This window comes from Anguilla anguilla, chromosome 1 (genome assembly GCF_013347855.1).
Source record: "Anguilla anguilla isolate fAngAng1 chromosome 1, fAngAng1.pri, whole genome shotgun sequence".
In the NCBI taxonomy this organism is placed as follows: Eukaryota; Metazoa; Chordata; class Actinopteri; order Anguilliformes; family Anguillidae; genus Anguilla; species Anguilla anguilla.
In genome coordinates this window covers 87,996,910-88,018,509 of record NC_049201.1, presented here as the reverse complement: position 1 = coordinate 88,018,509, position 21,600 = coordinate 87,996,910, and the positions used below count along the sequence as shown (strand labels likewise).

Sequence of the window (21,600 nt, the reverse complement as noted above, 5' to 3'; positions counted from 1 at the left end):
TGGTGAGAACAGACCATCTAGGGTCCTCATTTTCCTGCAGCATAGAGACCAACACCATCTCAAGCTAGGTCTCCACCTGCGAACCTGAACACCTGACCCTAACACCTGAGCCTAACACCTGACCTTAACCCCTGACCCTACCTGGCTGTGCTTCATACAGGTACGTAAGTAAGGATGTGTTAATGGACGTTTCTTCTCCACCTGCAGATCCCTGTCTAGCCCCGGGTAGAGGTCTGCATGGGCCCTGTGCCTTTATCCCGTTGGTGCCCTTGTGTGTGTATAGTGGGCGTATGCAAGATGAGTGAGGGTGACTGATTTACTGTAGGTCATGTTGACTGATTTACTGTAGGTCATGTATTAAAGTTCATAGTTATAGCTGGGTGTTTGAGATGGCAGGTGTCACGTATTCTGTGATTTTTGCCTCTAGATCGGTTTTAGAATACGGAAGTATAGCGTATATGTCAGCAGCAGAAACTAACCTCAAGAAAGTAGATGCTTTACAAGCTCTTAGAATTTGTGGTGGTTCATTTAAAACATCCACAGTATCTGCAGTGCAGGCTGAAATGGGAGAAATGCCTCTAGGAATCAGGAGAAGCTAATTAATGCTTGCATATTGGGTGAATTTGCAGGGGCACAGACATTCACACCCCACTAACGCTGTTTTAACAGAATGCTGGGAACACAGAAACTGAAAGGAATATCCGGTTTTCCACCTATTTGCGATGTAGTTCAGGGACACGTTGAACAACACTTCGCAGATATGTTGACTGTATTCACAGATGGATCTAAGATTACTGTTTCTGGGCATGCAGGTGCTGCTGTGTTTATTCCCAAATTTAATTTATCCATAAAGAAGAGGGTGGGTGTATATACTGCTAAGCCTTTGGGAATAAGCCTAGCTCTACAGTGGGTAGAGGCACTCAAAATAAACAAAGGGGCAATTTGCTCTGACAGCTTCTTAGCATTGGCTAGCCTTAGATCTGCTATATCCTCATGCAGACAGGTTATTTTGCTCAACATCTGCCATGTTTTATATAGGTTAAAAATAAATGGCACATGCATCTCTGGGTACCTGCCCATGTTGGTGCAGAGGGAAATGAAGAAGTAGATATTCTGGCCAAACAGACTCTTAAGACTCCAAAACATAGACCTATGCATTTTATGTTGTAAAGCTGAGGCCAAGGTTTATATCAAATTTTAGATGCACAAAATCTGGCTGGAACAGTGGGACAATGGTGAAACAGGTACACTTGTACAGAATAGAGAAACATGTTGGTGCTGGGAGAATGGGGGGCTGGAATCGTAAAGAAGAAACCATTATAAGCCGCTTGAGAATTGGTCATACAGGACTCAGTGATACATTGTATAAAATAGGAAAGCATCCAACAGGGAAATGCATACTGTAATGAACCAGAGTCGGTAGAACACATTTAAATGTAATGCATACAATAAAGAATTAAACTGTTTATTTAAATCATTGAGGAATGAAAAACACAGAATGTCATTGGAAGGTCTTCTGAGAAAGTCATCCTGCCAAATCTACTGCTCCACACTCCAGTCCAGTTTGTGGTAGAGGGGAGATGCGGTCTGAAGGGTCGCCTCCTTAATCCCCTCCTCGTCGTGCTCGTTTTCTTGGTCGGATTTCCCTCGGGAAGACAATGGATGGCTTGACATTACAGTGGAAGATCATAGTTGGAGGAGTTCTATCCGGGTGTAGGACGACGCTGAAGTTGGCTCCCGTATCGCAGCTCCCGATTCGAACTTTCCGGTCCACCGTAAACCCATTTGCCAGGAACAAGTGTCAGAATTTTGTGAACTTTTACAATTGGGGAGAAATTCTTATTCAAAAAAACACTTTTTTCAATTGGCGTCTATTGGATTACATGGAAAGTTTGAAGTGGGATTATTGAAAAATGCTACAGTAAAATTTCACAGAAATGGGGTAGGTTGTAGACCAGGACCCCTTCTGCCTGGAACAAGTTTCAGAATTTTGTGAACTTTTACAATTGGGGAGAAATTCTTGTCCAAACATTCATAATTTTCAATTGGTGTCTATTGGATTACATGGAAAGTTTGAAGTGGGATTATTAAAAAAAGCAATAGTAAAATTTCACAGAAATTGGGTAGGATGTAGACCACTTCAGGAGCCCTTCTGTCATAATTAAATGTCAAATTTTCAGACATTAAAATTTTGATGAGAAATGGCCATCTTTTATGTCAATTTTTCCAATAGGATTTTATTTATATATTTGTTTATATAGACAGTTTGGAGTTTGATTTGAATATGGTGCAGTGATTTTTCGTCCACAACATTTCAGATGTGCATTATTTTCTGTTCTCTCGGACACAGCTGATGCAATGGTGAGGTTATTAGATTTTGAGGAGAAAACAAAATGCGTGACCCTGATCTGTCCATAGTACAGTCATGAGAAGTGAACGTAACATAATTAAAAATAGGTTTTTTTTAAATTCTCATTACCACCTTCGTTCAATTTCTTTCTTGATCCATATCTCTTTTAGAAGCAAATTATAGCCTTTGCAAATACGTAAGGAAGACCGCGAAACCGTCCAATCATATAATGCAACCGATTTAAGGTGGACCGGAAAGTTCGAATCGGGAGCTGCGAATCGGGAGCCAATTTGGGCGTAGGTGAGTACAGTGTTGTCGCGCGGCTCCGGTCGTAGCGCCCGACAGTCAACAATGATCCACAGGATTATAAATACAATCCAGATTGTTCAACGCGATCATGACAGAGGTGAGGACAGTAACTGGGCAAAATAATAACGACAAAAATAATAACGAGACTATACCAGACGATTTACTAGACTTCACTTCACGCAGACGCGAGGTAGATGACAGTGCGGAACTGTGTCGTCGCAACAGAGCATGCTATACATTACTGAAAATGAAACTACAAGTGTATTTTGAAATAGAAAGCCATTTAGTTGGGGAAGAAATGGAGTGCGTGTAAGAAAACTGAAGAACAAGGCAGTAAAGTATAACTTATTGTGATCACTCAGAAAGTCGCCGGACTTTAAACCGGTCTTTAAACTTTTAACCGTGGTTAAACCGGAGTTTTTTTCGGAAAAAAAATGTTTCATCCCGTCCAGCCGTCCGGGGTGTGTGGATGTTGGTTGTTGCAAGCTAATGCGTGGTTTATTTAGCGCAACTAACCCTAACCCTAACCCTAACCCTAACCCTAACCCTAACCCTAACTGCGGTTGATTCATATCCCTTTTCAAATTCAGTTTGATCTCATATTATGAAGTCATTATAGTTTTGTCTTTGCCATTAAATAATGGACTCGTTAGAAAGGGGAATTATGTTTTATACGCAGTAATGTAATGTCTTAAAACTAATAACAATTTAGAAATTACGGTGTGTTTCAGACTAAAAGGATCAACAACATGATAGCCCGCTATGTTTGATCGCTGTTTTGTCAGAAATGTATTAAGTTCAACAGTTAAAGCGACGATAATGCACAAGGTAATGTAATCCAACGTGACAAAACCCCCACCGGTCAGGCGAAATAATCGTTTTTTTTTTAATTATTTTTTTTTTTTAATAAAAAATTATGGAAGAGTATTAGGGGATTAGGGTCACATGTTTTTTTGGAGTTCTGACATTAAAGTCAGAATTCTGAGATTAAAGACAGAATTCTGAGAATAAAGTCACTTTAAAGTCTGAACTCAAAAAATAATTTCACCTGGCCCTAATCCTCTTCCGTAAAAAATAAATAAATAATAATATTCTGCATTTTTTTTTTTCAAAAGCCACAATCAAACGATAAGAAGATTTAATTGTTTTTTATGTGGTTCTAGAAGCAAATATTATTTCAGTTTAGTTTTACTTTCTTTAGTTTTTTAACTGGTGTGTTTCTTATTTTAATTTGATTTTAATGTTTTCCTTGGCTAGTTTTTGACTACGTATTTGTGAAATTTTTGTTTTAATTTTTAAAAATCCAAGTCACACTTTTTATGTAGTTGTACATTTTCTGCATGTGGTATACTATTTATTGAACCATTTACCATATTCTGTCACTTTCCGACTTTGCATTTATAGTTTATGAATTGACAGACATTATTTTCACAATAAAAGTCAATGTCTGGGGATATATTGGCACAATTCTGATTAATTTATGGGCCTTTTTGATGCTATCACGTCCATAGAAGTGTGTGATGTATCCATACTGGTACTGTTTTCTTAAGCGTGGCAATTGTGCTAAACCCCCTTCCCTACGAAATGATACTGAACATATACGTTGTTAAGCCCCAATTCACATAATTTTCATGATGGCCCATAAAGACTTGTTTATTCCTTATTTCTGTCACAACAGTTGCAAGGATATGCAATTTCTTCTACAAAGTGCTCTCTCTCTCTCTCTCTCTACCTCTCTCTCACTCACTCACTCACACTCTTTCTCTCTCTCTCTTTACAGGCTGATTTTGTTTTTGTCACAACCCTCTTGTCTGATTTGATCTGACTTGATCTGACATGTTCCAGTCTCCTGAGAAAGGAGGTGCTGTTTCTAAAACGGCTCTCTCTGAGCTGCCGGAGCCCAAAGCTGGAAGCCTCGACCCCAACAGAAACAAGAATGAATGCAGGTCTCTGTCTTTTTATTCAGTGCTCTGTGAGTTAGAGCTGCAGTCAGAGGATGAGTATAACTGGGAGCTCTGTCTGTATGTGCTGTGAGATAGAGCTGCAGTCAGAGGATGTGTTTAACTAGGAGCTCTGTCTGTATGTGCTGTGAGTTAGAGCTGCAGTAAGAGGATGAGTTTAACTGGAAGCTCTGTCTCCATGATTTGCTCACAGGGTCCAGGTGGAAAGAGCAGGGTCACCTGTACCCAGCTGTATTTCAATGAAGAGCGACAGCTCAATGGATCCACCTTGGAACTTCAGAGGAGAGTCTACAGATGACTCAAGGTAATCAGACAGGGCCATATTTACTGCTGTTTCATTATACCTCACTCTCACTGGCCATATTCAGGTGCAGGTGAGTGTATTATGTTATATTCAGGTGTAGGTGAGTGTATGGTGTTATATTCAGGAGTAGGTTAGTATATTATGTTATATTCAGATGCAAGTGAGTGTATTATGTTATATGCAGGTGTGTGTGAGTGTATGGTGTTATATTAAGGTGTATGTGAGTGTATGGTGTTACATTCAGGTGTAGGTGAGTATATGGTGTTATATCCAGGTGTAGGTGAGTGTATGGAGTTATATTCATGTCTAGGTGGGTGTATTGAGTTATATTCAGGTGTAGGTGAATGTATGGTGTTATATTCAGGTGTAGGTGAGTGTATGGTGTTATATTCAGGTGTGTGGGTGGGGTGCAAGCCCGCAGGGTGTTGTGATGCGTCTAGTGCAGTAGTGCAGCAGCTAGAGGCAAGGTGCATGCTTACTTGCCATCTGCTTGCAACCCTCTCGCTTACAGCTTGCTGCCGCTGGCTAGCCCTGGTGGCGAACAGGGAAGCAGCGCTGTGTGTAAGTCTTCTCCTGCCAGTACACAGCCTCTCCTTCACCAAGACTCCTGCCGGGCCTCCTCGTGGCCACACACAGTAACTGGGCGTCTCGCGACCCCAGGCGAATCGGCAGGGGACCTCGGAGCTGCAGTGGTCCCCAAAGGTCTGATGCGCAGGCCCACATGTAGTGGACACGCCCTGGCAGTGACCAACCACTGTCCCGCTGCCTTGTGGGTAAGTCTAGGAAGACAAAGGGTAGAGGAGCACACCCTGAGAGAACAGCAACATGATTGGCGGCGCATGACAGGCGGTCCTCCGAAAGACTGGAGCTCCGGCAGCCTCCTGAAACTGTAGAAGAGTCCTGGTTGTCCTGGGTTTCCCCTTGCCACTGGATTCCACCGTCTCGCAGTGAAGAGGCTCTGCTGGGACATGCGCACCCCCAACGGCACTCTAAATAACCTCTTTGCGCAGGTATACACCTCTGCCTCGGTGAGACCAGACTTGAGAGTTGTCACAACTCTGCTCTACAGCTGTGAGGCGTGGACCCTGTACAGTCGCCACCTCAGGATGCTTGAGGCCTTCTATATCAGATGTGTACAATGCATCCTGAGGATGGAGGCTACCGTTACCCACCACCAACTTCGCTGGCTCGGTCACTTCATCGGGATGCCAAAAGAACGCTTACCACGTAAAGTGCTGTTGCACCTTGGCCGTCGCTCGGCAGAGGGCCAGAAAAAAGCGATATAAAGACCAACTGAAAGCTGTCATGAAGAAGTGCGGCCTGAATCCAACCCAGCTGGAGGACACTGCCGCTCAACGCTCCATCTGGCGGCAGCTCTGCCAACAAGGAGTGCATCAGCTCGAGGAGGACCGAGGTGATCGACGGACCAGGAAACTTCTAAAGAGACATGAAGCCAGCACCACATCCGCACCCCCAGTCAGTGCTTTCACCTGTTCTGTTTGTGGCAGACAGTGTGGATCGTGGATTGGGCTCCACAGCCACAAGACTCACAAGTAGCAGAGGCAGGATTGTCATCGTCGGACACGACGGACAACCTAAAGCAAGCAATTCAGGCGTAGATGAGTGTATTGTGTTATATTCAGGTGCAGGTGAGTGTATTGTGTTATATTCAGGTGTAGGTGAGTGTATTGAGTTATATTCAGGTGCAGGCGAGTGTATGGTGTTATATTCAGGTGTAGGTGTGTATATTGTTATATTCAGGTGTAGGTGAGTATATTGAGTTATTTAAGCGGTCTCCATGTTTTGTTCACAGGGTCCAGCAGTCACTGGAGGGCAGCTGTTTAACTGAGAAGAGTCTAGAGGTGTTTACCATCACAACAAAGGTGTGAGATCGTGACATCTTTACATAATTTATTCGTTTATTTTGTGTTTTTTCTTTTATGATGTTTTCTTTTGACGAAAATAATTTATTGACTTTGAATGTATGAACAGCATCCTCCAAAATGATTCACTTCCATGGTAAAGAAGAACAAAGACTGTACAACATGAATAATTCAAGCATAAAGCTATATTTTCCTTCAAAAGCACATAGAAAATATTATACCATAATATTGGAAATAACCAAAAACACTCAAATTTTACGTTTACAGTGAGCTCTATATTGTTTGGGACAAAGACCTTTTTTCTTGATTTGGCTAGATTTGTAATCAAACAATTCACATGTGGTTACAGAGCAGATCCTCAGCTTTAATTAAGAGGAATTTTTTATACATTTTGATTTCACCATGTAGAAATGACAGCACTTTTTATAAATAGTCCCCCCATTTCAGGGCACTGTAATGTGTTGAACACATGGCATCACAGGTGTTTCTGATTAGTCGTGTGTTCAATTGCTTCCTTAGTGCAGGTGTAAGAGAGGTTTCAGTATCTAGCCTTTGTTCTAAGCTTTTGATTGCCTTCGGAGTCTGTCAACATGAGGACCAGGGGCTCATTTCATGAAAGTTGCGATATGTGAACTGAGATCTGTGCGGTGTGATAGATTTTTCCTGTTCTTTTTTGGAGCGTTTCATGTAGAAATCGCAATCGCAAGCCACAAACGCATGTCACAAGCACGTTCATGTAAGCAATCAGTAACTTGCCATCATTCTCATCCGCCTGCCTCATTGTAGTTCTGTAGCACTGTACTGCTGTAGCATTGTGGTTTTGCATCTTTACAACACAGCACACCTCTTTATGTGTTCATTTCAGTCTCTCCTGCGCACTCTGATGAAGCTGAAGAAGGATGAAATGTTGGAACAGTTTCAAAGCCATTTGACACAGGATTTCCCTGAATGCTTTAAGAGTGTGGCTGAAGATCCTCCTGTACTGGATACGTTTATGAAGATGAAGAAATTATTTAAGAGTAATCAAAGCTGTGATTACCCAGAATGCACTGAAAGAGAACAGGAAGATCCAGAGGCCCTGTGCATAGTTGAGAAGATGCTGGAGACCTGTGGCAGTGAGATGTCTCTTAAGGCCACACTCCACATCCTGAGGAAATTGAAGCAGAAGGATCTCATGAAGTCACTGGAGAGAGGTGAGCAACATACCTCTATTTTTCTATTCAATTTTATTTTTATAGTGGTTTTTACAGAGATGCTGTCACAGAGACACTTTACAGTGGGCATACAAAAGAAAACTAGGCAAAACCAGGCCTGAAATGGCCTAAAAAGCAAACAAATTCAGATTTTTAAAAATTCCCAGTGGGGAAAAAACACTCAAACGGTGGAAAGACACAAGTTTCCCAATGGGAATAAATGTCAGCAGGATATCAATCAATCAAAACTTTATTTCGGACTCAAGGTCCATATAAAAGACAGAACATTACATAGATAGATAGAATGGCACCAGAAATGTATCATTAGATGTAATGATAATGTGGGTTGGCCAGGTTACAGTTAGAGCTAGTTCAATCAGCTGGTTCAATCCAGTCAGTCCAAGCACAGAGATGTACAATGTGCAATTTATAGGAGTACGGTGATGCATCTAGACATCCTGGTTGTGTAATTTTTGTGACATTACAATGCTTTCTTAGTGCTTTACATTGACTGTTTTACATAGAGAACTCAATCCATAAAATGGTACAGGACACAGTCAGAGACATGTAAATTATTAAAATATTGCAGGAAGCAAACAAATGGATTTGTGCTTTTTCATGATCAAAAACACGTTTTTGAGATGCAATTTAAACCTGGCACCTTATGATTAAAAGCCAGTAACTAAACCACTGTCCCATCAGACAGACTGTTTTAAATTTATATCCAGGGGTAAAGAGCATTAAGTGTATAAAGACTACATTTGAAAATCAATATGTTACCTGTTTGGACATGCCTTGAACACACATTTCTGTTGCCTAAATAAACTGAAATGTAATTATCCTTGTAGTATTAATGCAGATTCTTTTGATGATTTCACATTTTGAGCTGAAACAAACTATGCATTTTTCTCCGCGAAAGGTCTTTATTTCTCTTTCTCACTGGACATTTGCCAGTATATGCTAAGTGCAGTGAAACAGCTTCCTTTGGTGTCATTTTAACATTATGTAGTAATATAAAGCACTGTGAGAGGTGGGTAAAACACTGAAAAACTGATTGCATAAGCTTTTCTAATTGACATTATGTATGGTTATTTAATGGAAAAAGTTTAGAATCTTACTAGTTTCTCATATTTGCTCTCTTCAGATATATCCATAATAAGAGTCCAGCAGGCACTGAAAACTGATTTGCAGAAGAAGTTTGAATGCATATTGGAAGGTTTAGCAAATTACAGTCACCCAGTACCCCTCAATGAGATCTATACAGAGCTCTACATCACAGAAGGGGGAAGTGAGGATGTCAATAATGAACATGAGATTGGACAAATTGAGACAGCATCCAAGAGACAAACCACACAGGAGACTGCAATCCTCTGCAATGACATCTTTAAGCCTATACCTGGACAAGAGAAACCCATCAGAACTGTGCTTACAAAGGGCATCGCTGGTATTGGGAAAACTGTCTCTGTGCAAAAGTTCATTCTGGACTGGGCAGAAGGAAGAGCCAATCAGGACGTTGATTTCATCTTCACTCTTCCTTTCCGAGACCTGAATCTGCAGAAGGAAAAAGCATTCAGTCTGATGCAACTTCTGCAGCGCTACTTCCCACAACTGAAAGAGATCAAAAGTTTTGAAGGTGATGAAGTCAAAGTTGTGTTTATCTTTGATGGCCTTGATGAATGTCGACTTCCTCTACATTTCCAAAGCAATGAGATCTGCTGTGATATAACAGAGTCATCATCAGTGGATGTGCTGCTGACCAACCTTATTAAGGGGAATCTGCTTCCCTCTGCTCTCCTCTGGATTACCTCTCGACCAGCAGCAGCCAATCAGATCCCTCCTGAGTGTGTCCATCGGCTTACAGAGGTACGAGGGTTCAGTGACCTCCAGAAGGAAGAGTACTTCAGGAAGAGGATCAGAGACCAGAACCTGGCTAGCAAAGTTATTTCACACATAAAGTCATCCAGGAGTCTCTACATCATGTGTCACATACCTGTCTTCTGCTGGATTTCTGCTACTGTTCTGGAGACAATGTTGGGCGAAGCAGAGAGTGCAAATCTGCCCAAAACTCTGACTGAAATGTACACACACTTCCTGCTCATTCAGACTAATGTGAAGAATCAAAAGTATCATGGTACTGATGAGACAAACCCAAAGATGATGTCAGCATCAGATACAGATATAATCTTGAAACTGGGGCAGCTGGCTTTTCTACAGCTGGAAAAGGGCAATCTGATATTCTATGAAGAGGACCTGAGAGAGAGTAATATTGATATCAGTGATGCTTCAGTGTACTCTGGGGTGTGCACAGAGATCTTTAAAGTGGATCATGGGTTGTACCAGCAGAAGGTCTACTGCTTTGTACATTTGAGCATTCAGGAGTATCTGGCTGCCTTGTTTGTGTTTCGTTCATGTATAAATGAAAACAAAAATGTACTCAAAGGAGAACAATCAAAACCTCACAATGAAAGAGTGCAGCTGTCTGAGTTACACAGGAGTGCAGTGGATCAGGCCTTAGAGAGTAAGAATGGACACCTGGACCTTTTCCTCCGATTCCTTCTTGGCCTCTCTTTGGACTCCATTCAGAAACTCTTAGGAAGATTACTGACACAGACCAGAAGCAAATTACCTGTACTAGACCCACAGACACAGACAGTAAGTAGACCACAGAGCATTGAGAAAACAGTCCAGTATGTTAAGATTAAGATCAGAGAAGAAACTTCTCCAGAGAGGACCATTAATCTGTTCCACTGTCTCAATGAACTGAATGACAACTCTTTAGTGGAGGAAATCCAGAATTCGTTGAGATCAGGAACACTTTCTGATAAAGAGCTGGAACCTCACCAGTGTTCAGCTCTGGCCTTTGTGTTACTGATGTCAGAGGAAGTCCTGGATGAGTTTGACTTGACGACCTACAACACATCAGCAGCAGGTCATCAGAGACTGGTACCAGTAGTCAGGAACTGTAGGAAAGCCATGTGAGTATTATGTCATCAATAATGTAGATGTTTGGCAGCATATTTTCATAAATGGTTTATATTTCTGGTGATGAGTAAACCAAATCAAAATGTATAATTAACAAGAGTTCATACATACAGACGAAATACATTTTTTTAAAGAATGAAAGTAACACAACTATTCCACACAGTTTGGAGATGAGGGAGAATATTGGGTAGGCTGGTATGCCATGTACCAAGACCTGGGCATGTCTCATACCTGTACAGCACAGAGTCTGGCACTTTTCAGGAATAAAAACACCTTTGCTGTGAATTATTAATTGAAATATTAAAAAGTCTATTTGTAGAAATTGTGAAATACAAATGTAAAACATCAAATTCAGATCCAATTATTTTTGCCACGGATATTCCTCTAAACTCTGCAATCCGGCAAATATGCTACAGTTACTGCACCAGGGAACAAAACTGCTCTTACAAACATTATTTCTGCTTCTCTGGATTTAAGGAGTTTTATTGTGATTTGAAGAACCCCATTGAGACATGCTACCTACACCTTTGGCTGTGCTTGAGCAGCTCAAATTACTTACAATATGCAGGTACTCAAGGTCAACAGCCTCAAAGCTGCTTGGGAAAAAGAGCTCAGAAACAAGGTTCGATGCAGGTATTACAGGTGCAGCGGTCTCTGAAAATAACCTGTTATGAACAGTAACAGCACAAATCAATGTTCCACAGGATCTCTCACTGAACAACGTTAATGCATCAAAGTAGCTCCTACCACAGTCTTCCACAAGTATTAGGCTATCCCAAACTAACAGCTACTAGATACACTGGGCGGCAGCGTAGCACAGTGGGTAAGGAACTGGGCTTGTAACCGAAAGGCCATAGGTTCGATTCCTGGATAGGACACTGCCGTTGTACCCTTGAGCAAGGTACTTAACCTCAATTGCTTCAGTATATATCCAGCTGTATAAATGGATGCAATGAAAAAGCTATGTAAAAGTTGTGTAAGTCGCTCTGGATAAGAGCGTCTGCTAAATGCCTGTAATGTAATATAGACCTAGCCCCAGTTTGGTAGGCTAATCTGCTGGATGTTTAACAATAGGACCATTCTGACAGCAGAAAGGAGACATTCCTCCTCCCAACTGATTTAAATGGCTGGAGAAACATAATCACCAGGGGGCACCCGGTAAGAATGCACTGAAACTTCTGTCTCTTGAATAAAGTTTAATTCAACGCCCTTCCTTAGTTCACAGACAGGGATGGGTAGGTGTGTGGTGGTATTGATGCATGCACATGGGTCTCTCTGACTGTGACACTGCAATATTTCACCAACAATGGCAATACTACTTTCAGCAATGGATGCAGCAGGATGTGAACTTTTCTGGACTGATTACATGCGTAAGATGCGTCTCATACGTGTCTATCGCAACAGTGATTAACCTATATTAGCAGGCAAGAGGCGGGACTAAAGTTAACATAAAAGCCTTGGCTTTTATGTTAGCCAAGGCTTCCTGATACTCTCCACAGAGTAGGTTACTGGCCACACTGGCTATTTATTATATTCTTCAAATTACCTTAATGTCACACTATTCTAATTGTATAATAGTCTGCTAAGTCAAACAGTTATGTGACAGAGCGTGTGTTGGGACAGCCGATGGTCTGATGTTTATTCTTAGCGAGCTTTATGCAATTTTACCTTTTTCTTTTGGCATTAGATCGTGCCGGTGATGCAGGAGCAGGTCATTTGTCCACATTGGTGAAACTGTTCTCAATGCATCTAGCTGTATGCAATGTCAAGGTCAATAAACACTGTATGGTGCTGGGTTTCTCACAGCAGCTCTTTCTATGACCATTCCCCGATATCTGTATAATAAACTTACTGACCTTTTGCAGCTTTAAATAAAGCCTAATATATTTTTAAAGGTTTTCTGCTGCAGTACTCTAATCTCCCTGAATCATGAAAGGTCCCATCCCAAGTCATCTTTATATTATGTGTGTATATCAAATTTCAAATATTACAAGTTTGTATTGCATAATTAACATAATATATGAATGCCTTCTGCAGACTGCACAGCTGTGACCTCACAGAGAAGTCCTGTGAAATTGTGGCTTCAGCTCTCCAGTCATCAGACTCACCCCTGAGAGATCTGGACCTCAGCTACAATAACCTGGGAGATTCAGGAGTGAAGCTGCTCTGTGCTGCACTGATGAGTCCAAACTGTAAATTACAGAGACTGGGGTGAGTAGTGTTATGTACTGCGTGACCGTAATGGGATATTTCACCCTTTTAATGATGTTGTTTTGTGGAGCCTACCCATTTTATTCGCACAGCGCGAATACTAGCAGCATCGGATGCTCCTGTTGACCGTTGTCAACATCACCATTACTCTTGGTTGTCAGGCTCCTTTAAGTAAATAGCATTAGTGATTATGACTTTATGCAGTTTAAAATCTCTATTTACTCCTCCATTCCACAGCATTCCTTCTTCTTCCACATTATCCTAATCCCTCTCTTCTTACTCCTCTATCACAGCTGTTTTAATCACACTAGTCTGCAGAGTAGAATGACTTAGGCTGTGACACATGGAAATCTTTATCCACCTCCATTATTCATTAGCTGCTATAGAGGGATGGACACTCTTAGAGCTGTGGGGTATCAGATAGAGGGGAGGACACTCTTAGAGCAGTGGGGTATCAGATAGAGGGGAGGACACTCTTAAAGCAGTGGGGTATCAGGTCGAGGGGTGGACACTCAGCCGTGGGGTATCAGGTAGAGGGGAGAACACTCTTAGAGCAGTGGGGTATCAGGTAGAGGGGATAACACTCTTAGAGCTGTGGGGTATCAGATAGAGGGGAGGACACTCTTAGAGCAGTGGGGTATCAGGTCGAGGGGTGGACACTCAGCAGTGGGGTATCAGGTAGAGGGGAGAACACTCTTAGAGCAGTGGGGTATCAGGTAGAGTGGTGAACACTCTCAGAGCAGTGGGGTATCAGGTAGAGGGGTGGACACTCAGCAGTGGGGTATCAGGTAGAGGAGTGGATACTCAGCATTGGGGTATCAGGTAGAGGGGTGGACACTCAGAAGTGGGGCATCAGGTTGAGGGGAGGACACTCAGCAGTAGGGTATCAGGTAGAGGGGAGGACACTCAGCAGTGGGATATCAGGTAGAGGGGAGGACACTCAGCAGTAGGGTATCAGGTAGAGGGGAGGACACTCAGCAGTGGGGTATCAGGTAGAGGTGTGGACACTCTCAGAGTAGTGGGATATCATGTAGAGGGTCAGTCTATGTCCCATATCGTATGAGCCCTACAGGGAAAGAGTCAGATATTGGAAGTTTGGAAATCCCTGCCATAGTTACGCTACCTATATGACTCCTTCCTTGTTTCTGCATGAAAATGAATGTGCATGCATGCAGAAAATACAGTACATGTAAATGAACTGCCAAGGCATACCATGTGATTATCAGCTGAGAATAGCCATCGCATGCACGTGTGTTTGTGTGTGTGTGTGCGTGCGTGCATTCACGCATGTATGGGCATGTGTTTTTTCCACAGGCTGGGTTGGTGTAATCTCACAGAGGGCTGCTGTGATGTTCTGGCCTCAGTCCTGCATTCTCCTCACTCAGAGCTGAGAGATCTGGAGCTCAGAGACAATGAGCTGCACGATTCAGGAGTGAGAGCGCTCTCTGCTGGACTGGAGAACCCACACTGTAAACTGCAGAGACTGGGGTGAGTACAAACATAAAGCCCTTCAATAAAAAATTGCTCCTATGTGACTAAATGTGATGATTACATTAATTTTACCATGTTTTTAATGTTCAGACATAGAAAATATTTTTGCTGGCTTGGTAGAATAAGACATCACGCAACTTAAAGTTAATTTCAGTCTTAAATCTGACATAATAATATAATATAATAATATAAATAAGAAAATCAAATAATTTCCTGAATTAATGTGTTTGTGACAAACAGTTTAAATTCTAATAGGTTAATAATGAAATTCCTCAAAAGGAAGAAATAATTCAAATAAAATGAAACAAAACAAAACCGCCTCTGACAGTGATGGTAATAACGTGCAAAATTCTAATTGGATATCCTGCTAATTCCACAGCCCTCCACATTATTTCTCCACATTATTTTTATTTCAGCTATGGAAGGTGTATAACATACTATTTTGTTTGATAATCATAATGTTCTATCAGATTAAATATTAAAAGGAAACATTTTTTTCACGTGGCTATGAATCAGAAAAGTGAACTTCCCAAACTTGTGTTCAGTTTTCTTGTATTTACTTGTAAGTTAGTACATATTAACTGAGAACTAGCCAGTGTCTCTATGATACACAAATAAAAATTAAATGCACTGTAAGGTGTGTTTGTCCTCTCTGCAGGCTGTCAGGCTGTAGAGTCACACAGAGAGGCTGTGATTTACTGGCATCAGCTCTGTATTCAAACCCCTCACACCTGAGAGAGCTGGACCTGAGATACAATCACCCAGGAGACTCAGGAGTGAGAGCGCTGTCTGCTGCTAAACTGGACACACTCACACTGCTGTAAGTACAGAGAGTTTCCACACTGCACCTCTCACACGCACTTGCTTGCTTATGGCAGTCCATTGATGTCAATGATGAAGTTGCTCCAGATTCATTTGTTGGGGGTTTATTGGGGTGTATTCCGCCTGTGCATGCTGGGGGTTTATTGGGGTGTATTACGCCTGTGCATAGCCATGTGGCTGTGCAGACCAATGCGTGATCCGCAAGTCTTGCCACATGAGGGGCAGGGGTATATGGCACAGGAAAGGGGGGGCCCTGCAGCACGTTGGTGCCTCTGTGCACGCCGCTGCATTCTCCTCTCTGTAGCCTGCTCCTGAAGGTGAGTGATTCCCTGGTGGCAGGTGGAGGTCCAGGTGTGGCGATCAGCAGCCAGGGACTCTAGTACTGGTGGTCGGATGTTGCACTTCTTCAGGATTTTCAGGTGATCCTTGAAGTGCTTTTTCTGGCCCCCAGCAGACCTATGACCATCCAAGTGCTGGCCATAGAGGATCTGTCTAGGAAGGTGGTGGGCAGGCATGCGGATCACATGCCTGACTCAACACAGATGTCTTTGCGCAAGGAACACTGCAATGCTGGGTGTGTGGGTCCGGTCGTGGATTGCCACATAGGGCACCCTGTCTTCCCAGGACACACCCAGGATCCTTTGGAGGCAGCGGATGTGGAAGGCCTCTAGAGCTCGTATATCTGCGTTTTCTTGATGTTGATCTGGAGATCGATGGCGCTGTATATGGAAGCAACCACATTTAGCGAGCGCTGTAGGGATTCTGGTGAGTGGGCGAGGAGAGCGCAGTCATCAGCGTACTGTAGCTCCAGGATGTGTTGGGTGGTGGTTTTAGGGGTGGCTTGAAGGCGCCGGATATTAAAAAGATTACCATCCAGTCTGTACTGTATCTGTACCCCATCTGTGAGATCCAGGGATTTGTGAGAGAGAAGAGTAAAGGTGGAGAGGAACATATAAAAAATAGTTGAGGCTAGAACGCACCCTTGCTTGACCCCCACGTCCACACTGAAGAATGGGAATTGTTGGCCACCGATGCTCACACAGGCTTGCATCCTGTCATGGAGCTGCCGCAGGATGTTCCTGAACTTTGGTGGAACCCCCAGCTTCCCGAGTACTTCCCACAGCAGTTCCTGGTTTACTGTGTTGAAGGCCTTGGACAGATCAATGAACGCTAGGTACAGGTCTTTGAGGTGTTCTCTGCATTTTTCCTGTACTTGTCTAGCAACAAAGATCATGTCCGCAGTGCTTCGATCGCGCCTAAAACCACACTGCGATACGAGCATGATGTCTTCTGTTATATGGGTTGCTAGGAGGAGTAGCATGATCCGTGCTAGCACCTTCCCGGCCACTGATAGGAGGGAGATACCTCTGCTGTTACCACAGTCTGCTTTATCACCCTTGCGCTTAAAAATTGAGATGATGTTAGCATCCTTCCAATCTTGCAGGATGACTTCAGATGACCAGATGGCAGTGATCAGTTAGTGTATTCTACGGGTAAGGAGGTATCCCCCATGTTTTAGTATTTCTGCCGGGATTCCGTCAAGGCCCAGGCCTGCCTGGAGCAGGCCTGCGCGATGAATAGATTATAGTGAAGGTAGTTGTGCGCAGCCTCTACCCTCACTGTTTTGGCTCCACCCTACGTTTTCCAGTCGCATGAAGAACTCATGATGACCTTCTGTAGAGGGGAGTTGCAGAAGACTGCCAGAACACCAGTCTGTTGGTGACTGCCTAATGTGGGTTTTCTCTGCAGATTTATTGTTAGGGGTTTACTCCGTAGCCATAGCACGTGCAAGTGCACCCATTAGGCATTGGGGCAGTGGATGGTGGCAGTCAGGACGTGTCCACACGCCGGTGGGCCTGTGCTGCCTACCTCTGGGGTCGACTGCAGCTCCGAGGTCCCCTGCTGTCTGGCCCGAGGCTGCAAAGCACACGTTTACCATGGACAGCTACGAGGAGGCACAGCAGAAGTCTGGTTGATGGAGAGGCTATGTACTGACAAGGAAAGACTTACGCACTCTGCTTTTCCATAACTCAGTTGAGCTGGTCAGCGGCAGCACCTGGGAGCGAGAAGCAAGCAAGCAGACAAGCATGCAGCTGCGCATGACACCACCCCGTGGACCTAGTCCACCAATCCACACACACACACACTACACATGCACACACAGGCACACACATGCACACACACTGCTGTAAGTGCAGAGAGTTTCCACACTGCACCGCACGCGCGCGCACACACACACGCACACACACACGCACGCATACTACACATGCACACACGCACACACACACACTACACATGCACACGCACACACACACACACACACACACACACACACACTACACTTGCACACACTGCTGTAAGTGCAGAGAGTTTCCACGCTGCACCTCACACACACTCACACACAGTGTCACTCCCTCACTCTGTTCTGCTGTTTCGACAGTGTGGATCATGGAGGAGAAAGTAGGAACCAAGCAGGACCCAGAAAATGTGAGTCTCTTACTCTACATACTCCTTTCCCTCTCTCTTTCCTGTCTGTCACAGTCCCAAGTGCAGTAAAACCTCAGGAATATGAGTCCATTGGGAATGGAGGGTATTCTGTTAAATAAATGAGCCTGTGTCTATCGATACATAAAGTGAAAACCATTGACTTGAATACATGGAGTAAACTGCAAGGTCCAGTAAAGCTGGAAATGGTTTCACCATTTTCATTAAAAACATGGCATCAGTGAGGTAATATGAAAAGGGCAGGAGCAGTTTGTGGATGTGCAGGTGTCTGTGAATGTGCTGGTGTCTGTTGATGAGCAGGTGTCTGTGGTTGTGCAGGTTTCTGTCGATGTGCTGGTGTCTGTGAATGAGCAGGTGTCTGTAGTTGTGCAGGCTTCTGTGGATTAAGCAGGTGTCTGTGGATGTGCTGGTGTCTGGATGAGCAGGTGTCTGTTGATGAGCAGGTGTCTGTGGATGTGCTGGTGTCTGTTGATGTGCAGGTGTCTGTTGATGAGCAGGAGTCTGTGGATGTGCTAGTGTCTGGATTGAGTAGGTGTCTGTGGATGTGCAGCAGTCTGTGGATGAGCAGGTGTCTGTGGATGTGCGGCAGTCTGTGGATGTGTAGGTATCTGTGGATGAGCAGGTGTCTGTGGATGTGCAGCAGTATGTGGATGTGTAGGTGTCTGTGGATGTGCTGGTGTCTGGATGTGCAGGTGTCTGTGGATTGAGCAGGTGTCTGTTGATGAGCAGGTGTCTGTGGATGCGATGGTGTCTATTGATGAGCAGGTGTCTGTTGATGAGCAGTAGTCTTTGGATGTGCTGTTGTCTGGATTGATTAAATGCATATGTAAGTGTCACAAAGTGCAATGAAAGGTGTTGTAAGAATTAAATTATTATTTTTGTCATTTTATTATCTGCTCCATCTGAAAATATCATTTTCAGTATCAGTTCATTTTTACTAGACCCAATAAGCAGTGAGAGGAGTATTTATAGTTTTATTAATCAACGAAAAGTGTGATTTGTTTCTGTTTAATGCTGAAAGATCATTCAGTTTCATATCAAAGAGAATGTATGTTTTGTGTGTTAGAGGTAGGGTAGGGTTAGGGACCCTGTTAGGCCAACTAGTCCATACCTCTTGAGGCTGTACTGTATGTGTGTGTACTCAGAAGCCCTACTGTGTGTGTCGAAGTGTGTGTTTATGTGTTTATGTATGTGTGTGTGTATCTTGATTAGTCTCAGTTTGTCATTGACTTAAGCCCAAGTCTTTCTCTCACATAATGAAGTGAAAATAATTCTAATAAATGTCATTCATGCCTGTGGTCTGCAGATGGCTGTCATCTCACACTGGACCCAAACTCAGCGAACAGGAAGCTGCGGCTGTCTGAGGGGAACAGGAAGGTGGCGTACACGGGGAGAACGGAGGTTCCGTATCCTCAGCATCCCGACAGATTTGATTTCCGGAGGCAGGTTGTGAGCCGAGAGACTTTGACGGGGCGCTGTTACTGGGAGGCGGAGTTCAGCGTGTCTGAGAAGGGAGGGGTCCATTTTGCAGTGACATATAAAGGAATCAGCAGGAAAGGACGCGGGCATGACTCTGAGTTTGGATGGAATCAAAACTCCTGGAGTCTGTGGTGCTCTAAAAAAAGTTATTCTCTCAAGCGCAATAAGAACATAACACTGCCTATCACCCCGTCCCCCTACCGCAGAGTCTATGATAAAGATGTTCGTAGAAGAGTGTGTTTGTACAGGGTAGGAGTGTGTGTTGACTGTGCATCAGGCACTCTGTCCTTCTTCAGCATCTCAGACTCTGACACACTGACCCTCCTGCACAGATTCCACACTCACTTCACTGAACACACACCCCTCTGTGCTGGATTTGCAGTGTTTGGATACCCCTCATCACTGTCCTTGCTTGAACTGGAGTAGAGTTTCTCTCTCTCTCTCTCTCTCATACACACACACAATGCAAACACACAAACACATTTCAATGCAAAGCTTTCACTGTTTTTGTAGAATGTTTGGAAACATGATATTGCAATACAGGATTGTTGACAAATTGTATTTAATCTCAAAGATCACATAATATGCTTTTAGGTATCAATCATAAAAATACGTACAAATCAAGTTATTGTTATACAATATTATACAATAGTGTATTTTACTAAAGATAGTATATATTTGTAAAGGAAAGGGGAAATATTATTTTAATGCTCTAGTGATAAGTTAGTTGTTAGGGTTGGGTCACATACACTGCTGGTCCTATATGGGGGCTAGTGGAGACCCCCGGGTGCCACTGTAGATGGCCAAAATAATGGACAGTGGTATTAATTGTGTGCCCCATCCTGACACTAATGTTTGGTCTTAATAAAGATGTATTACTTTAGCAATTTCATCTGAAAGGAAGAACTGTGTAAAGTACTGTTACTGTAACTGTAAGGTTACCCCCCCCCCCCCCCCCCCCAAATTATTTATGTTTCTGTGTTCTGTTCTCACCTCCAGGTAATTTGACCGTTAAAACAGAGGAGCACTGTCCATGCCCTTGGCCACTCCTCCTTTGGCCTTGTGTAAATGACTTGAGTAAGAGAGAGAGAGAGGATTTAGAGATTCAAAGAAAGAATGAATGAGTGAGTGACAGCCAGTCCCAATCACTTCTCTTATGACGAGTCTGATTGTAGTCCAATGTAGTTACATGAACAGACGTAGCTTTTTTTTGCCCTTGAAAATGTAAATATGTGACGGGTGCTGGAGAAAAGGTCCGCAAGTCGCAAATCTTGAAATCGCGCTAGGAGGCAAAAAAGGTTTTTAAAATTTTTTATTTTTATTTTTTTTACTGTTTTCCTTTTTTCATATTACGAAAGTTAAAGTGTTGAAGAAGTCACTCAATAGAATAAACAACATTTTTAGGGTCACTAAATACTTATAATTTGTCAGCAAAGTCGGCTTGTTTTAGTGATTCTTACAGCCGGGTTTTGGAGGCGTGATGGGGGTGCAGTTTAATTAGCATGTTTGATTTCGTTGGCTATTGTCACTTTGTTTCGGTCAAGCCACCGCCCATAAATAAAGCCGTGTGGTAGTAGCCTATGTTTGTTTACTGTGTGAGGTTGCTAAAATGGCGGACGCTCAATCAGTAGGTGAGAGTATAAGCTTTCTAACGATGTATAACATGTCTAATTTTTCTTTTGGAATAGCGTTTTATAGGTTAGCGTAACCGAACATTTTCTTACCATGGCATTCGCTGTATATGTAGGCTAGCATTAAAAGACGTTGCACCTAACGAAACGTTGTCAACGATTTTTCGTAATTCCTTGGAAAATACCATTATTGAGGACTTATGGGCATAGCTAAGCCATATGTTTGCTGATAGACCTATCTGACATCGTTTTCTGGAGCAAAACAGAAGCGGATATAACTGTCATTGATTTACTGTCTCTGTCTCCATCTACTGAACATAGATAAGATTTCATCATTGCTATGTAAGTATTAGCCTACTGCTCAAAATATTTCGGTTATTATGTTATTTTAGAAATTGAGTGTCTTTAAATAGGTTAGTGGTATTGTGTAGGCTAATGTGGATATTTCACACTGTAATGTAAGCGTTAGTTAGTAGTGT

General features: G+C 43.0%; 1 protein-coding gene across 1 annotated transcript; it reads left to right on the top strand.

Moving 5' to 3' along the window:
- The first annotated feature begins 16 nt into the window (after positions 1-16).
- On the top strand, positions 17-20,382 carry LOC118221727 (NLR family CARD domain-containing protein 3-like). The gene is made up of 12 exons (XM_035407043.1): positions 17-160; positions 4,440-4,605; positions 4,814-4,924; positions 6,738-6,807; positions 7,673-8,000; positions 9,145-10,628; positions 10,668-10,975; positions 13,020-13,193; positions 14,508-14,681; positions 15,343-15,504; positions 17,947-17,993; positions 19,318-20,382. The coding sequence occupies exons 2-12, from the start codon at positions 4,496-4,498 to the stop codon at positions 19,914-19,916; spliced, it is 3,567 nt and encodes a 1,188-aa protein (XP_035262934.1). The 5' UTR covers positions 17-160; positions 4,440-4,495; the 3' UTR covers positions 19,917-20,382.
- The last annotated feature ends 1,218 nt before the right edge of the window (positions 20,383-21,600 follow it).